Consider the following 14,200-nt stretch of genomic DNA (forward strand, 5'->3'; position numbering starts at 1 on the left):
TTCGAGCACGTGGAGGACCTACGAACATAAACAATGAATAGTAGACGTAGACGATCCTCAAGCTCGGAAACGTGAGAATATCCCAAGTCACGAATCTAATCCTAAAGCTGTACATATCCAGTCTGTTACCAAAGGCTTTGATATTATCCTCATCCGACTTACTCATCTCATCGCGGTTCCTCACGCTAGGACTTGTCCTCTTCTCCTTCTTCTTCTGATCCTCACGGTACTGTGAATCTGGTCTCCTCCTGTCACCTCTCCCATCACGCTCCCTTGACCTTCTGTGTCTATCATCTCTCCTTACTGGACTAGCACTCTTATCATTTCTCCTCACCCCACCGCGGTCTCTCGATACTCTTTCATCTTTCCTCGTCACATCACGTTCCTTCGAACTCGGACTTCTTCTCCTCACTGGACTAGGACTCCTTCTATCACCTCTTCTCCTCTCCCCTTCCCTCGGGCTAGGACTCCTTCTATCACCTCTCCTCCTCTCCCCTTCCCTCGGGCTAGGACTCCTCCTATCACTTCTTCTCCTCTCCCCTTCCCTCACTGAGCTAGGACTCCTCCTATCACCTCTCCTCCTCTCCCCTTCCCTCACTGGGCTAGGACTCCTCCTATCACCTCTCCTCCTCTCCCCTTCCCTCGGGCTAGGACTCCTCCTATCACTTCTTCTCCTCTCCCCTTCCCTCGGGCTAGGACTCCTCCTATCACTTCTTCTCCTCTCCCCTTCCCTCGGGCTAGGACTCCTCCTATCACTTCTTCTCCTCTCCCCTTCCCTCACTGGGCTAGGACTCCTTCTATCACCTCTCCTCCTCTCCCCTTCCCTCACTGGGCTAGGACTCCTCCTATCACCTCTCCTCCTCTCCCCTTCCCTCGGGCTAGGACTCCTCCTATCACCTCTCCTCCTCTCCCCTTCCCTCGGGCTAGGACTCCTCCTATCACTTCTCCTCCTCTCCCCTTCCCTCGCGCTAGGACTCCTCCTATCACTTCTCCTCCTCTCCCCTTCCCTCGCGCTAGGACTCCTCCTATCACTTCTCCTCCTCTCCCCTTCCCTCGGGCTAGGACTCCTCCTATCACTTCTTCTCCTCGTTCTCCTCACTGGACTACTGCCGGCCTCCTCACTCTTCACTCTCGTCCGGCGCCCAACAGACGTCCGATGCCTATTCGGGGAGGTATCCGAGGGCTCGCTCTCACTACTACTAGGCTCCGACGACGATGATGATGATGATGATGATGAGGATGAACCTACCACGAGGAATGTTCAATACAGAGGAGCCACAAAGGAATGGTATGAGATACACAAAGATAGAGAAATCTATACACGATGACTTCTACGGCTCTTCCTCTTGTCACCATACCAACAGATCAATCATCATTGCCGTATGCCTCAAATACCTCTCCCTATCGACTACCCTCGACAAGCTCATCCCATCATCGCTCGTCAAATTCTATACAAGTGCTTTTACTCTCTAAAAAGTGTATTTTTTCCTCGTATGTGTTCCTCATTAAAAAATGAGAGTTTTGTGCTGAAACTTTAACAAAGCATAGCTATGATACACTTGAATGAAACTGTAATATTCGCAACCGCTACTAAGATACGAGAAAGTTTCCCAATAGGAAGGTTCACTGCAAAGCCGTTTACTCGACCCCCCATATCTCATGCACCCACTATTACTACTATCATCATCCTCATCACTACTGCTATCCTCATCCGAGTCATCCTCCACCGCAGCGGCCGCAGCCCTCTCAGCAACCTCCCTTGCTTGGACCTGTTGAGGTAGAGTGATGTTCGATCTTCCAAAAGGACTCTCAAGTGACCTCCTGTAGAAGTTGGCGATGCTTCTTAGTCAACGCTCCAAGGCCGATAGCCGAGAAGAAGTTGATGGCGAATCTAGAGGTAGGATATGAAAGATACAAAACAGGTCCGATACGAGCCTACCTCATATGATGGGTCGTATCCTTCGGTAATACACCCGCAAGGGCTTCCTCATAATTCGGATCGTTCAGACGGTGATACAGTTTACGGAGTCCCCACACCTTGAAAACATACAAAACTCGACCACTTACCCTTCATCAGTCAACTCTAGCAGTTTCCTCACTAATTATACGAGCTTATACTCGAATTCTGCCAGAGATGCACAAAAACCCACGAATGTCTTCCTGAATTTTCATATTGATATCAACAGGCATAGCTAAACAAGCGCATATTTTTCCACACTATTCATGGTTCACCAACAACCCCTCAAAACTCTCACCGTCATTTACCACAGAAGTCATCTCAACTGCTACTACTACTACTACTACAACAAACTAGTTTAGGAAAATATGCATATAGCTGCAAACATGACAATATGAAAATTCTGAGGAAATCTTCGGAAGTCGCGACGAGTTTCTACCAAACTTGTACGTAAACTCCTATAATTAGTGAGGAAACTCTCGAGCTCAGCTGAGGAAAGTAAACACATATTCCACCACTGATACTCTCACAAATAGCACACCTTACCTCGCTGAGATACTGGAAAAGATTCTTTATAAAGATACGTGTAGCCGAAGTAGTGGTCTCCTCAGTCAACTGAATGCACTTCAATACCTACAACAACAAAAATATCAACAATTCCTGAAACGCTTCGCTCCGCCTGCCTACTTCCCAACTTATCGCATCACTCGCCAAAAGATGACCATAAAACTTCGCTACGTTACGAATCTTGTTGGTCTCGAGTCGATGACACGTCTCATATTGGTCCAGGAAATTGGCCTCGAAATTCTGTCGGTAAACTTCCACCAAACGACTGAGGCGTTCAGCCTGAACAAAGAGAACACATTTCATCAACACAAATTCTAATTTAACTTTTATGCAACCGATGCACTGACAATTATTTTCCACCATATAAAGGGAATAATTATAAGAACTGATTGAGGAATAAATCATCATACATTTAATATTCGCTGAACTGATTTCAAATTCAAATTGGAAATTAAATTTCGGGAAAAATTTCAAATTTTAATTATGCAAGAAATTACTTCAAAAATTATGTAAATTTGATTATGCATATTCGGTTCCTCAGTGGAACACGGTATTAGAAATGGAGACTATCCCTCAGCCAGCCATTGCAATGATCCTCACCTGAAGAGCATAAAAGCTATTGAACGTCCTTTCCATCGCACAGCAGTCGATCAACATCGTACAGATCTGAGAAAAATGCATAACAAAAATCACTTCGCTCCGCTAAAAGTGTTACCTCTTTTTCTTGCCCCTCTCTAATATTCAGACTGAGAATCTTATGCACGCACTCCTCAAAGTTCACAGACGACATGATGCACAAGTACACTGAGGGAACACGACCATCGGTGGGGAATTTCGTGGCGCGCGGGAAGTTTATGCAACTCGTACGACTTCAAAAACTTCACAATTTCCCACCTGTTCGTCGTAGATCAACAGTAGCTTGCTCAGTGTAATCGATAATCTCTTGAGTCGCCTTGGCTTGCTGCTGTCCTTCCTCCTCCTCTTCTTCCGCTTCGCTGTCCTCCGATGATGACGACGAAGACTCTGAAGTAAATCCCAATACATACCACTCCTCCCTCATTCCTCCGAACAAATGACGGTAATACACTATGTTCTACAACTCCATCACTGCCAATAAACACATACCTAATGAACTATAGCCCAGTACAAGACCTATGTACTACTAATGCATACAAACTATCCGTAAAAAATACTCATCAACCACTCAAATGGTCATACTACACAACTCGGTATTCCACCATCCCTTCAAAATGTCAGTACATACCTCCATCACTCTCGCCTCCTTCCTCCTCATCACTACTCTCTCCTTCTAACAGCGATTTACTAAATGCCTTCCACTCCCCTTCCTCCTCCTTATACCTAAATATATTTTCTTATTTTCATACCATAATTCCCTCCTATCCTACTGTGCCGGGGTTTCCGCTCTGAAAATATTCAAAATATTTTCACCATCGATTTCCCCATCTCTTATGGCAATATCATGTGTATACCTAATTTCAATTTAAATTACCATACTTTTCATACCGTAACTCACTGATCTTCTTCATCGATCAACTCCAACTCGGGAACAACCCCAACATGGTCGGGTAGGAAGTTTTGCCGTAATATAGCAAAGAAGTTCTCAATCGCATATTGCACCCTCTTGTTTTCCAACTGACCTGCTCATCAAAGTAAGAAAATATGCATATGCTCAAAAATGCGGAAATTATGAGCAAATCTTTGGGGAATTTCTCCTTGGGTTTTTGTACACTACCCAAATTCGTGTGTAAACCTCAACTTTGAAACTCCTGAGCTCAGCTGAGGAAATCAAACATATATTTCTCCACCACTACAACAACTACAACCGAACACAATCAAAATTGTCTCCTTCGTGAACTCCTATTTCCTACCATATCACTTCTAACACTCGTCGAATTTTTAAAGTGCACGTGAAAACATAACAACCAACCACACTTCTTTCAAAAATGCATTGAACTACTCCCTCACTGTCCCTCATACCTTCATGTAGTATCTTCCTCAACCTCGACGTTAGAATCATCATAGCCTTCTTATTAAGTTCTTGTAATACTTGTCCACATTCCGTAAGTAGTTGACAACATACTTCAACACTATCGGTAGTGAGCTCCTCCAGGAACAACAGACACACTCTCATTATAGTGAATCTACACACAACAACCAAAACAGGTCGCAGGTTCTATTCCCACCACAACCTCATTTTACCACCATTTTCCAACAACAAGCCTTAAAAGAATGCACAAACCGCGCGAATAACAACAACAGTATTGTATCAGTATTGAATCTTGATAAGAAGTTGGCCAAGTGTAGACGATTCGACAGGGACACGTAGGAGTTTCACCCGTCTCACAGGGGAGTGGCGAAACACTCTGTGGAAAACGCGATATTCGCGACATACGTTTCTCACCAATGTTTTTCTCATATCACAGGTGAAACTCCGTTACTCCGAATTTCAATATAAATGGTAAAATACTCCCCGAGTAAATAGAAAACTCCTTTTCCGACGACATTAATGGTCATACCATAATTTCGATATTACTCTGATATAACCTTCTGGTTCATGAGATGTGCCAACATCTTGCATGCCGCCGTCAACACTATCTTATCGTTTCTAGCATATGCACGCCTGATACCACACTTCCATCAACAACAAGGACAAGGACAGCGACTATTCATAACATACCGAAACATAAGTGCAGCCCTGTTCGCTATCAGCTCTCCCACTTCTGGTAGTCGGGAATTTACCACTGCCACCAACGCCGCATACACGTGAGTGAACCCTGGCGAGGCCTACAACAACAACCCTAAATCTTCATACTGCGTTACGTATCTTCTTTTTTGTTACATATCGGATGGAATATACATACACAGCGTTAACACAAAACAGTACAACAACACGGAGATAGGAATCATATCCAGAAATCTTCATACTGCGTTAAATATCTTTTCTCGCACACTATGATATAAATACGTATAATAATATGATCTACTACAAAATAATTCCATAACGATACGTTTTATATAGATTTTATATATAATTTATATGCAATTAAATATTAATTTATTATATATTTTTTAATTTATATTCAAGCGCCAATTCCATACCACACCTTCCCCACATTACCATCTGTGCTCTTAATATAGCTCTTGCAAAGAGCCCCTTCCCTCGTAGTAGATTCAACGTGAATAGTTCCCCTCGAACTATGTCCTTTATATTCCCAACTGATACTTTATTCACTAAACCATTTATGGATTTCCTCAATGCTTCCCACTCCTGCCGTTGGACTTCAGGACCTGATCACAACACACAAACTACATCATAATCATGTTATATATAATCCCTATATCGCTATATAATAATTACTATAGATAAATCATATGTTATCGTCTACCTTATATTTTATTATTATTTACATTATACAGGAAATATGACAATACCAAAAATACGACGTTTTGCATTTATACAGTTGATCCACCAACCGCTGAGAGAATGATAGTCACAAGATTTCAATTTGTACAACTTCAATTCGTGGTCAAAAGTTGACGAAAATGATGGAAACTCCGCGAGCAGTGTGCAACAAAAAACTTTTGCTACTATTACCATCAACTGCGCGATGACAAAGTGAAATTAATATTCGTGAAAAATTACTCGAAGTTGTTCAACATAGATTCTTTATACCTCTAAGTTGCGCGAAGCTATCTACTCTACTATCAAAAACAGGTGCCTTTGCGCCCCTTGCCACTTTTTGTACACTTACAAAATGCATTGCCTTCACACACTAATAATTCTTTGTGAACTACATATAATGTGATATACGTACAATAATCAATAATTCATCAAGAGTTGCTGCTTCATCTCTCATTCCTATTACTATTACTACCAAAACTGTACTTCGCGACTTCCCGTACACTTATGCATTATACCGTGATTATATGTACACTTATAAACGATTCATCAAGTATTGCTGATTCATATCTCCCCCCTACTACTACTACCAAAAGCTTCCTTCGCTTCCTTCGCTGCCTCAGCTTGCATTCTCGCCAATTTAAACGGGGGAATGTACACACCTCCAGATCGACCTTAATAATAACAACAGTTCAAAGCCATCATACCACAACTTATTATTACCAAGATTCTCAAGCTGTCGCTTCCTCTTCTCCACAGCATCAACCTCAGTAGTAGTAGTCGGCTGCTCTGGAGTGACGACAGTTTTAGCCTCCTTCTCCTCCTCCGCCTGTGGTGAGCTCATACTAGGGGGAGTGGGAGTAAATAATACTATCATTCATAGTAGCAGCACTTTGTACATAATATTAACCTCCAGCTAATCCTCGAGTTTTACGACCAGTTTTACGTGAAGTGGCTTAATAATACTCTGCCAAAAACTCTCGATATTATCCGCAGTATGCAGTGGTTTGGGGAATATGTTTTTCATTAGTGTTTATAATATCACAGAAGATATGTTCTACTCTGGCACCACTTTGGCAAGTAATTGATATTAATATACTCTTCTAATTGATATTATACATACCAATTCTAATATGATAAAAACACTAGTGAAAAACATATTTCACGACTACTGCATATCACCGCGAATATCGCCTTTTCACAGAGATGAGTGTGTTTTACCGCCGGCCTATGGCCCGCTTTGATCTTCTTAGCTCGTTGATCATCTCGCACTGATTCGTCATGCATGGCCACCCTCTGAAACCGCCTCAACATCCGCACAACCGGAAATTGTCTTTATATACATGAGTATCTGAGGCCCGCTATCGCTATCCCATTTCTTACCAAGTCGCAAGTCACGTAGCTGCGCCGCCGCCGCGAGAGAAATATAATCCCCAGGTTCGATCCCCGGTCTGGGCACAATTCACCAGTTTTTTGCAAATTGCAAGAACAGCGCGTTTTGGGTCCGAAACGGTCTTTTACTTCTTGACCAAGGATTATTGACGAAGTGGTTGGTGACACGAAGATTTGAATTCAATGGTCATCCCATTGCCACCTCGGGGGGAGGATTCCTCCCGGAGGAACTCAAGGCCATCGAGATTTTCATGCTGCTCTCCGTGGTGCACTTCAGAGTCTTGATAAGACCCGCTGTCCCGTGCAACAGCTGCGGTTATACTCCTCCGTACGTTGAGTCGACGTCGTCGACTCTTCACCAGTAGCGAATCACCACTCTCTCCAGCTATCGTTTGTCGTGGTCATATGAAAGCTTCATCCGGCCCGTTTGCTTCACAGGAGTCTCGTGAAATTAAGGATGCTGTTCTCGAAGCGTTAGAACCACCAAGTTGGTGGGAGTCCCACCGTGGGACAATATGACTGCTGATGCGTATATGAATGAGGTCCGTGATGGTCAAGATATAACTCTCCGAGAGTTGGCTGATGTTTGGTGGTTGCGTCGACGCTCTGTACGAGATGAACAAGTGCTCCGACGGATAGTAAAAGAAAGGTCACACTTGAAGAAGGTAGGGAGACTATTGAGTATGTCCTGAATTTACGTGCTGGTCCTAGTGACTAGTCACGGGCAGGAGTGTGCTGGATTCAGCAGATATCGATAGCGAGAAGTGAGAGTGTTGGAGTCACTTGAAGACACAAAAAAATGTCTTCCAATGGAGAACCTCCACGGTTGTTCTGTGCATGTGATGTAGCTATGTATCTAGTGTCAAGCTAGTATGCTGGTCTGGTACTCTTGAACTTCCATAGATCTTATATCTTATAAGCTGTTGTTAGTCTTAGGTTCTGCGTGAGATTAGACGGTGTTTCCTTAGTTTTCGTTAAGTTAACAACTATCAACAACGGCATCACTCGGCATACACACGAGTGGTCAGCGGCCGTTTCCCTTTGTTGTGATTCTCATTTCCGCCCCTCCCTGCACCTACGAGTTCTACAACTGGTAACTCAACATTCGTTGGTGATGGTAGAGGGTGACGTGGCGGGTCAGTACTACTGACTCAGTAGTTTTGAACCTGACTGCCCTTGCATTGATGGAGCAGCCCAAGAGGATGTACACTTCACCGTAAAGCCTTCACTGACTTCGCATAGTTCACACTCTACGCGTCGCAGATGCGTTAGACGCAATGGGCCAGAAAGTTCCTGTTGCAGGAGCGTGCTGTCAGGAAAGCCGCCTCGAGGACGTCGCTCGAGACTCGAATCGAGAGCGGGTCGTGAGAAATTATTCTGGAATTCGAGTCCGTAACCTTTGAGGACGAAATCATGGATCCAACGACATTAAATGCAGGCCGCATCATGCGGCACCAAATTCTGCTACTGCATGATGCGTCCCGCATATCAATGAGGAGCGTCCACCGAATCAAGTTCACAGCCTGTGAATCACAGGGGAACCTTGTGGACCTCGACTCGAGATCCTCGAGTTCTGAGTCATAGCTCGAGTCGCCTCGCAGCGAGTGATAACTTATGACACCAACTCATAACTCCGAATTCAACACATTTAAGGGCTCGTATCATACGAGTCGTATGTAAAATGATGGGGAAAAGGGTGAGAATCATTTCTTCGTAAAATGTGGCTTCTGAAAATACTCACATGAGATGAAAGGCAAGAGATAGTAATTCTCGAAGAAATGATGGATTGCGCCTGTCTGGAAACATCGAAGACATTTATTTAGCTGTATAAGAAGGATTTCTCATTTCCGATATAGGACAGTTGCTTGGTACACACAGATGGGCCAGTACTCAGTTGCGGTTGTGAGCCGACACACACCGCCTCCGGGGTTGGGGACTATCAGTCAGAGCTCCGCACTGCCTCCGCTCATAACGGCTCTCCTAGGCAATGGTCCGAGAGTACCATCGATGAAATCGTTGATCATGAAAAGAGCCGTGCGTGGCTGGTCGATGGGTACGAAATGGCCAGCTTGGTATACCTATAAGGGAAGTGCTGTAGAATGTTGAGTTCTTAATACTCTGAAGAAGCCAAACATTCCCTTTCTCTTCCAGCGGATACTGCGGAGTGAACCAATATATTCAGCATACTGAATCACTGAATCAACCTGAGGCTTGAAAGATTGGAAGCAGGAAAATATGCATCAGATCATTGAATGATCATCTCTTGATCGGCAGCGAACACGCCTACTGGGTATTCATAACGGGGAGCTTTGAGGAATTCATCACGTCCTGGCCAATCCATCGCATCCGCCACATGCTCGTAACCAATCCAGTTACATTGGTAATCTTGATCTCCGGCATATAGAAGAATCTTATCGAGGAGCTAGCAGTTAGCTGCTAACTCGAAATGAGATAAACCTCACGATCCAAAGAGTCACACTGATGCATCGAAGATATTCCAACTCAATGCCGGCTACAAAGCAATCAGTGCTATGTCCAAGCAAAGTCCGTTGCCAAGAATATTGTACGTATTATTCTCATATTGGGCATGGATTGCTTCAATCATGAAACAACATCAGGCAGCAGTAGAATGGACATCACTCATGAAAGTCGAGTTCAACATCGGTTAACAGCCTGTCAATGGCAGGTCGATTAGTCTAGTTGTATGTGAATAAACTCTGTCTAACTCGAGATTTGAGCTAACTTACTCTGATCTCGGCGTCTAACAAGTCGGGCAGTAGTGTGTCAAATGGTGATAAGTGATCCAGATCGAATTCTCCAACCTGACGCGAGATATCTGGTTTGATCAAGAGCAAAACTCATAGAAATTCCTCACGTCCGAATAGGTGGAGAATTCCTGGTCGACTCCTAGTTCTCTTTGTATGTCCTCTCTGTTGAGATAAATCTCCAACTGAACAGAGACACACAGAGTTTCAGCTCATGCGAATAGCAACGCTGCAAGAGGTATGCCGCTGGACTGACAACAAGCAACCCACCGGACTTTTCTCGATTCTAGAACCACGGGGATACTCTCTTTGTTTCCTCATATCGAATCTGAAATACAGCGAGATGCTCACACCGAAAGCAGCATCACTCAAGCATCCCATCAGGAGTCAGAACACGACTTTTGACGCACTTGTCGATGCTTTTCAGAATTAAATCCCAGACTGGCCGAGACTCGCAATCCATAGCCACACTGCAAGGCAAATCTGAAAGCGAGAGATACTGCAACGAATATGTTCCCCTCTCCCTGCGTATGGATCGAATGAGAAATGAGTTTCAATGATTGCAGTCAAAATAATGAGAGAAACTGAACCTGGCGTGCCGATGGAACTCAAATCATAATGCTAGGCGACGCTCCCAGAGAGGACCAGTCATGTTCTTGATAACGACGCAACGTGTTATAAACCTCGAGCACCGCTTAGCGTCTCTACTCCTTCCCAAAAACCTAACAAGAATCATCCACGAGCAACTGTGTGTTATTGTCATTATGACAATGTCATACTCATTGTACGCGATGACGCTTCGAGCAGTACAGCTGTGGAAGGCCATCGCTGGGTAGTCGAGGACTCTGGGAGAAGTAGAATGATCTCATGACGTCCTCATTGCAGAAGCATACTGGATTGCGGCATTCATCCATCCATTCCCGATTGCCAGTCCACGAAGGTTGATATGAGGCTCGATCCCTCTAGTGTTTTCACGCCATATCTTATGAGCTATGGCAGGTATGTAGTGACCTGAGTAGCTGGGATGATATTTCGGTAATCTGTCACGGTTACCAGCATATGACTCCCCGGTAATGTAGAAATCTTTGCCTCCATACTTGGTATGTTTAGCGAAGAACTCTTGTAGGGCCATGTACCTTCCAGTATAGTCTTGCATACATATTAATGATATGATGGGCATTTCAAGTCCTACAAGTCTTCGGCAGCTTCAAATGAACCATTGGTCACTTGCGGTCCAGTTGAGAATCCTGTTCCCGCAGGTTGATCAACATAAAGGAGGTTGGCTCGCGTATTCCAAGAATATCTGATAGTCAGCATATTTCTATCAGGGAAACCAGCGCTCCTCACCGGTTAAGTGTAGTGCCATTCCCGTATTCTTTTACTCTGCAAGGTCCATTCTCTGTGAAGAGTCCTAACATGCTGCTGCAGCCAACTGGTCGGCTCGGCCTGCCCTGGTTGGGCCCCCCGTTGAGCCAGAGAATGACGGGGTCTCGAACTGGGTCGGAGCGAGATTCAAAGAACCAAAAGAATAGCCTAGTACGAATCCACGTGTGTGATAATGACTATCAAGAGGCGCTCACCTTCTTCCAGAATTGCCATTAAGGTAACCGTGTACTTGCTTAACACTGGGATCGCACAGAGCACTGGCGCGGAGCTCCGTCTGGAGCGGTTTGATTTTCTCCGATGTGACTGAGCAGAAACGGAGGGATGGGTAGATTACCGGAGAGACGGAGGACACTTACTGTTAGGTGGTTGATGGATCACTCGACCGCCAGCCCAGGCAATCAGAGATAGCAGGATGACGATGGAGCCGACGTGAGGCATCGATGATTGAATATGGGATATGATGATGCTGAACAGGGGAATGTGGCACGGGTAGATTGTTGGGCTGACTGAGGCATTATCATTCGGCACAGCATAGCCTGCTGAGCTACGACTCCTCGCTATCAATGAGCCACGCTAATGTAGAACTAAGGACAGCGCTGGTCTGTTGAGTTCCTGGTCGATTCGAGACAAGGATTCTCCGAGAAGATGGCTCTTTTCTGCATCTTGTGCAAGCGTGCGTGGCTAATTCGAAGGAGCTCGTGCGCGTTAAACCCGTCGTCTACTTCGTCACCCGCGTGTTCCGCTGGTCAAAGGCCCTCTAGTACAGAGCACTCGTAAACATTGCCATCGGATCGTCGACCTTATGCTTTAGCCCAGGATCTATGCTGCTATTTGTTGTCCAACGAGGAGCAACCTCAAATTTTCGATACTTTCCCGATTCTGTCTAACTATCGGGAGATAAGATAGACAGAGAGGAGAGGATATCTTCTTTCTTCCACCGCGCACCCTGGTCAACCACCATTGCTTGTTCCAACCGACTCTCACGTTCTCTCTCCCTCATTACTGGTGATCCATCAACGAATGGAGGGAACCTACCATTTTAGTTTGTGTTATGCACCATAGGGCGATAATGCTGCTACATGATATGGCTCGTATCGTCCTGCTAGCGTGCCAACCTAGTCGTACTTGACGGGTTAAGTAGCCCTGTAGAGGAGCGTATCTCGCACACGGCATTATTTTGAATATTTTCATGTCATGCAGACCTCGTGACAAATCATGAACTTCATGTTATGAAGTTCATGATTTGTCACCGTCCACTTCCGGCTCGGCAATCATCCTTACAAAGTATACTATAACTCATCATACCTCAGCTAGGTAAACGCAACATATGCGTAAGTAGCTGGACACCTGAAATAATGATTCCATGCGACCTGCAGTACAGGACGGAACCCTGCAATACTGCGGAGCCATGAAAATGGAGAGAATCGTGATAAAGTTCAAGGTGAGCTTGACATCGATAATAAAGAGCTATCATTGACTTGTTGCATCTTGTAAGCTTTACTCACGATGGTGAAGAAACGGAGGAATACAAGATTCCATCCTGTTCAAGCTTTTGAGGAGTTTGCCATATCAGGCATTCTGCTTCAAGCGAGTAGCCAATCAGGAGCAAGCGTTCCAGGGACAGAGATATTGGAGGAGACAGATGCTGATGGCGCAGTGGCACATCACGGTTTCAACACCGATTCTACTACAATAGTTTTCTTACGAGTAACAGAGCCATATGTACCACTCGTGGATATGCTCTCCAAATTCAGTGATTGAGGAGGTGCTGTTGTCCACTGTGTCCATGCTCTGTGAGCTTTTTGTAGAGCACGCAGGCACTCCGGACGCCTCGGATTGATGGACCTGGACATGAGGTCCTCAAGTCATGTCGCCCCCATGATGAGGATGTATGCTGCGCGGAGTACATGTCCTCCGCATCGCGGAGGCATCAGATGCGATGTAGCAGACTCCCATAAGGTGAGACAGGAAGTTTCCGTTCTGGGAACTTGCTGTCACTGACAGCCTGCCAAGGAAGACGTATCGAGGATGAGGTCCGGACTATCGGTGACGAAGATGACATCATGATTCATGGCTTCAGCGAACTTCGCTGAGCGAAGAATGATGATCGAGGATGCGGCGGACATTCTGCCGCATCCTCAATGAGGAGCTTCTACCAGGTCTAGTTGACAGGGGACTCCCCTGAGGGGAGCCATGTGGACCTTATGCCATAACAGCAGATTATGACTTCGAATTCAACACATTCCAGGCCTCGAAAATGAGACGATGGAGAGCAAACGGGTGAGAAGGAATCTCATGAAGTGTGGCTCCCAATTATGCTTACATGGAAGGAAAGGCGGAGTATAGTCATTCTCGAGGAAAAACCGAGTTCCGCGGCGGAGCTTTCGCTATCTGGAACGCGAACGAGCTCCATCGAATAACCCACGCGCGGTAGTGCAAGACGCGGAGAAGAGCCACCTTTGCAGAATCCTTTTCTCGAATCGGCCAGTGACTCCGCAGCATAGTGCTATTCTATAAGCGTGGCTCATCGAAGGGGAGGGGCCGTAGTTCAGGAGAGTCTGCTGGGTCTACTGAAGAGGCCTCAGACTGCCCATTCCGTGCCACATTACTCTGCTCAGCACCATCATAACCCAATCAATGATGTCTTTCGTCAGCGCTATCGTCGTCCTGTTATCTCTGTTTGTCTGGGCTGACGGTCAAATGATTCAACAT

The 14,200-nt window shown here is 45.3% G+C and overlaps 3 protein-coding genes across 3 annotated transcripts; all 3 read right to left on the reverse strand.

The window, feature by feature from the left end:
* Positions 1-1,199: 1,199 nt before the first annotated feature.
* Positions 1,200-6,789, reverse strand: Pmar_PMAR009413 (pre-mRNA-splicing factor CWC22, putative; the record flags this gene model as incomplete). Its single annotated transcript, XM_002782976.1, has 18 exons — positions 1,200-1,245; positions 1,666-1,769; positions 1,819-1,891; positions 1,940-2,037; positions 2,504-2,590; positions 2,645-2,803; positions 3,125-3,190; positions 3,240-3,328; positions 3,419-3,547; positions 3,789-3,883; positions 3,931-4,014; positions 4,059-4,182; positions 4,523-4,686; positions 5,079-5,165; positions 5,223-5,329; positions 5,664-5,833; positions 6,536-6,619; positions 6,669-6,789. 18 exons carry the CDS (start codon positions 6,787-6,789, stop codon positions 1,200-1,202), a joined length of 1,887 nt encoding a protein of 628 aa, XP_002783022.1.
* A 2,491-nt stretch (positions 6,790-9,280) lies between these two features.
* Pmar_PMAR009414 (hypothetical protein) lies at positions 9,281-9,737 on the reverse strand (the record flags this gene model as incomplete). The annotated part of the gene is made up of 3 exons (XM_002782977.1): positions 9,281-9,415; positions 9,455-9,541; positions 9,714-9,737. The coding sequence occupies 3 exons, from the start codon at positions 9,735-9,737 to the stop codon at positions 9,281-9,283; spliced, it is 246 nt and encodes an 81-aa protein (XP_002783023.1).
* A 445-nt stretch (positions 9,738-10,182) lies between these two features.
* Pmar_PMAR009415 (Carboxypeptidase S1, putative) lies at positions 10,183-11,926 on the reverse strand (the record flags this gene model as incomplete). The annotated part of the gene is made up of 7 exons (XM_002782978.1): positions 10,183-10,287; positions 10,373-10,430; positions 10,996-11,238; positions 11,295-11,405; positions 11,450-11,635; positions 11,683-11,791; positions 11,845-11,926. The coding sequence occupies 7 exons, from the start codon at positions 11,924-11,926 to the stop codon at positions 10,183-10,185; spliced, it is 894 nt and encodes a 297-aa protein (XP_002783024.1).
* Between the last annotated feature and the right edge of the window lie 2,274 nt (positions 11,927-14,200).

This window comes from Perkinsus marinus (genome assembly GCF_000006405.1).
Source record: "Perkinsus marinus ATCC 50983 genomic scaffold scf_1104296937876, whole genome shotgun sequence".
Classification (NCBI taxonomy): Eukaryota; Perkinsozoa; order Perkinsida; family Perkinsidae; genus Perkinsus; species Perkinsus marinus.